The following is a 3,510-nucleotide window of genomic DNA, read 5'->3' as shown; positions in this document are numbered from 1 at the left end:
GAGGAGGGAAGAGGGGGGGGGGAGTGAGCGAGCGGCTGCGTGGTTCCAAGTTGCCAGCTGGGCTTGAACCACAACAACAGCCCACCAGAGGAGACAGAATTTGCAGTCAAAGAGCAAGTTTGGCTCAAAGGAAACAGCTCTTACTTTCAAATGCACTAAAATGTTACTTTTTTCAATTATCAATTTATGAGATTTCATTGAAAAAAATTGTCAGCACATTTAAATGCTTTCCTAAGTGAAGCTGAGCCTCAACACTCTGGGTAATACACAGAATCCTACATGATGCCTTTGTAAACAGTTTGCATTTTAAATACATAGCAACCATAAGTTAGCACAGCAAACTAGAAAATCATTAACTACATCTTCAATAACTGCACTGCTTCATACTATGCTATAGTGACATGCAGCTACAGATCACTTATTATATTAACATACATTGGAACATGATGAAAAATCAAGTGCTGTAGTTAAATTTCACTATTAAAACCTTCAGGAAAGGCTGCAATAAAGCTGGTTTGTTTGGGTTTTTTAACGACTACTTTTTTCCAGTGCCCAAACTAAAAACAGTCTGCGGAACTGTTTTATAGAATAAGAATGCAAGCTAGAAATTTAGCTTTATGCAATGCTAGAAAAAAAGTCCTAGGAAAAGGTATAACAAACAGATTAGAAAGAGATACGGCCCTCATCAAAACAACTGGACTTTTGTGTGTCAACTTTATAGAGTTTCAGATGAAGGTGTTTCCGTGAACAAAACCCAAAAAAAAACCCCAAATCAAACCAAACCTGTTTTAAGGCAGGCAAATATATGCTCATATAAATATACTTATAGCCCTCTTTAAAGGCAGGAGGAATAAAGAGGGAATTCCAGAACTTTTGCACCTGTTGTGTGCTCTGCTAAACAATACACACAAGTTTGGCTCAAGAGAACTAAGTCCTTTATTTTCTCAACTGTTAAATGAACTTCTGAGGAATCATTCGTCTCTAAGGCTAAAAAGAAACGGAAACCTTAACAGCTCAAAATACAGTACAGTCGGCCAAAAATCAAGTCCATGAATACCCGTGTAGTGAAAACAGATGCACGAAGGATTAAGGGATAAATAACTTATAAAGACTAAGAGCATCTACCAATGGGCCTCCATTACCTAAACCAACACAGGTATTCATGAAAGCAATCTAAGCAAGAATTAACTTATTACTGAAAAGGCTAGTTGGTACTAACTTAACTATTTTCCTCTTCTCTTGCTAATTAAGGTCATGACAAAGTTACCAAAAACACTATATTATGCATTTTCACCCTTCCTGCCTATTCTGACTACAGAAAAAGCCATTCTGTATTAAAAAGAAATCACATAAACTAAAAGTGCAATTTGTGTGTGATGAAAAGATATTGCTAGATCAAGTATTAAATAACTTTTATTAAATAACAAGTACTAAATAACCTTTAAGAACATTTCTTGTTCTGCCTACAAAACTTAAACCTGTTTTGTTACACATGCCTTCCATGCAGGTAAAGTTGTCAAATTCCTGTGAGCACAGAGCAGTCTGTGAGACACTGAAAAGTCTAATTTATATTAACCAAACTCTAACACAGTGCCTTGATACTTGATATTCATTCCTTTCTCTATCAACCGCATTACATTAACTAGGAAACAATCTGTGCATCAAAACACAAGTTCAATATGAAGGTCATAATCTGACCTTTTTTTCAAGTCTAGCATATCTTACCAGTCCATAGGCTGTAATTCTTTCATGTTCTTGTGTTACATCAGCTACATAGGCAAATATTACAGAAAAGGTAACAGAAAAGATTCCGGACAGTGAAATCATGATGAAGTACCACCTAATGATTTAAAAGCAAAAAGAAAGTTTACACTAAGACATCTAGTTGCTCTTTTACTAATCAAGCAAGTTTGTATTTAAGCTATGAGAAGTGTTCCTCAAGAACTAACATAGAGATGAATGACATAGTCTCCTCTAAATACTGGAATACAGCATTTTGAGTCTCTATATTCTACTGTTTAGAGCAGCCTGACGTAAGTAGCCCTTTCAGGACAGGGTGCCTAGACATTTTCAGTCTCCAAGCTGAACAAGTTTAAGTTACAAAAAACCCATTATCTTAGAACTCAGTTTCTCAACCAATTAAGAAATAATGTATCACATATAATGCTTCAGAAATTAAATTCTCAATGCACTCAGTGTACACGAACTTCTTTTGTAATCCTTCTTTATTACACAATGAATGGAAATGAAACTGAAGCCAAGTCAATTCCTGTCAGTTAAGACTTCGAAGTTGCCTAATCAAAGAGTTAAAGGATCTCATTTACAGCAATTATACTTTTCCGTGGTAAATAAATTCCAGGGTTCATTTAGTTTTACAAATATGTTTCTTACAGCATTTTTAGTCCTCAGGGAAATAAAAATTAACAGCTGAGCTTAAAACTGAATTAGACAGGACTATCAAACCATTTAATTAGTTATACTTGTAACTAAATTGCATTTCATAATTTCTACTTTTGAGATACGCATTTTTAACACTCAAAAAGAAAAGCTACAGAATAATACAACCATGTTTTGAATGGAAAGTGGCTTTTCTCTTGTCTTATTGTCCCTCTCCCACTTCCCCAAACAACTTCTCTGATTGGATTTCTGCTGTATTGAGAAGCTTGCTACTAGAAGTCTGTACCACTTACCATGGACTTATTCTCATTAATGGAATTGGGGCACAAGTGAAGAAAACTGTAATTAGAAGAAAGTATTTTCTTCCCCATACATCTGATAGAGCACCTATTAGCGGAGCACTAAGAAAAGAGAAAAAACCCTGTGACAGAAAAAAAGACAATTAATACGTATATATAGTTAAATTTCCAATATTTAATCGACAATATAGAAAATAATGTGAACTTGATTTGAAATTAACCACAAAATTGTAGATAACTGAAATAGTACAAAACAACTTCACTTTTCAGTAATTCTGATGTTTTGTATTTCAAATCTATTAAACTTGACTGCATTAAAAAAAAAAAAAAGGCATATATTTCTTCAAGATTAATTTGACGCAATACAGAAGTACCACAGACTGCAAATCTACTATAAAACCTCCAAAATACCGTACCATAGAATAGCTTCTGTTGGAAGGAACCTTAAAGATCATCTAGTTCCAACCCACCTTCCACTACACCAGGTTGCTCTAAGCCCCGTCCAACCTGGCCTTGAACACTACCAGGGGTGTGGCATCCACAGCTTCTCTGCGCAACCTGTGCCAAGGTCTCACCACCCTCACAGGGAAGAATTTCTTCCTAACATCTAGTCTAAATATGCTCTTTGAAGTTTAAAGACGTATCTGCACAAGCCCTTCTAAAAAGTCCCTTTCCCGATTTCTTGTAGGCCCCCCTTAGGTACTGGAAAGCTGCTCTAAGGTCTCCCCAGAGCCTTCTCTTCTCCATGCTGAACAAGCCCAACTCTCTCAGCCTCCCTTCCACCCCTCTGATCATCTTTGTGGCTCTCTTCTGG

The 3,510-nt window shown here is 36.2% G+C and overlaps 1 protein-coding gene across 1 annotated transcript in view; it reads right to left on the bottom strand.

Annotated features, from left to right (window-relative positions):
- Positions 1 to 2,818, bottom strand: part of LOC104413029 (hippocampus abundant transcript-like protein 1) — a gene marked incomplete at its 5' end in the record, with an annotated part of 7,167 nt that extends 4,349 nt beyond the window's left edge. Inside the window, 2 exons of the mRNA XM_010023919.1 lie at positions 1,726 to 1,840; positions 2,691 to 2,818. Of these exons, the coding sequence (XP_010022221.1) occupies positions 1,726 to 1,840; positions 2,691 to 2,818 (243 nt within the window). The remainder of the gene's footprint in view (positions 1 to 1,725; positions 1,841 to 2,690) is intronic.
- Positions 2,819 to 3,510: the final 692 nt, after the last annotated feature.

This window comes from Nestor notabilis, unplaced genomic scaffold (genome assembly GCF_000696875.1).
Source record: "Nestor notabilis isolate BGI_N333 unplaced genomic scaffold, ASM69687v1 scaffold5461, whole genome shotgun sequence".
Taxonomy (NCBI): Eukaryota; Metazoa; Chordata; class Aves; order Psittaciformes; family Psittacidae; genus Nestor; species Nestor notabilis.
This window is presented reverse-complemented; position numbering and strand designations above follow the sequence as displayed.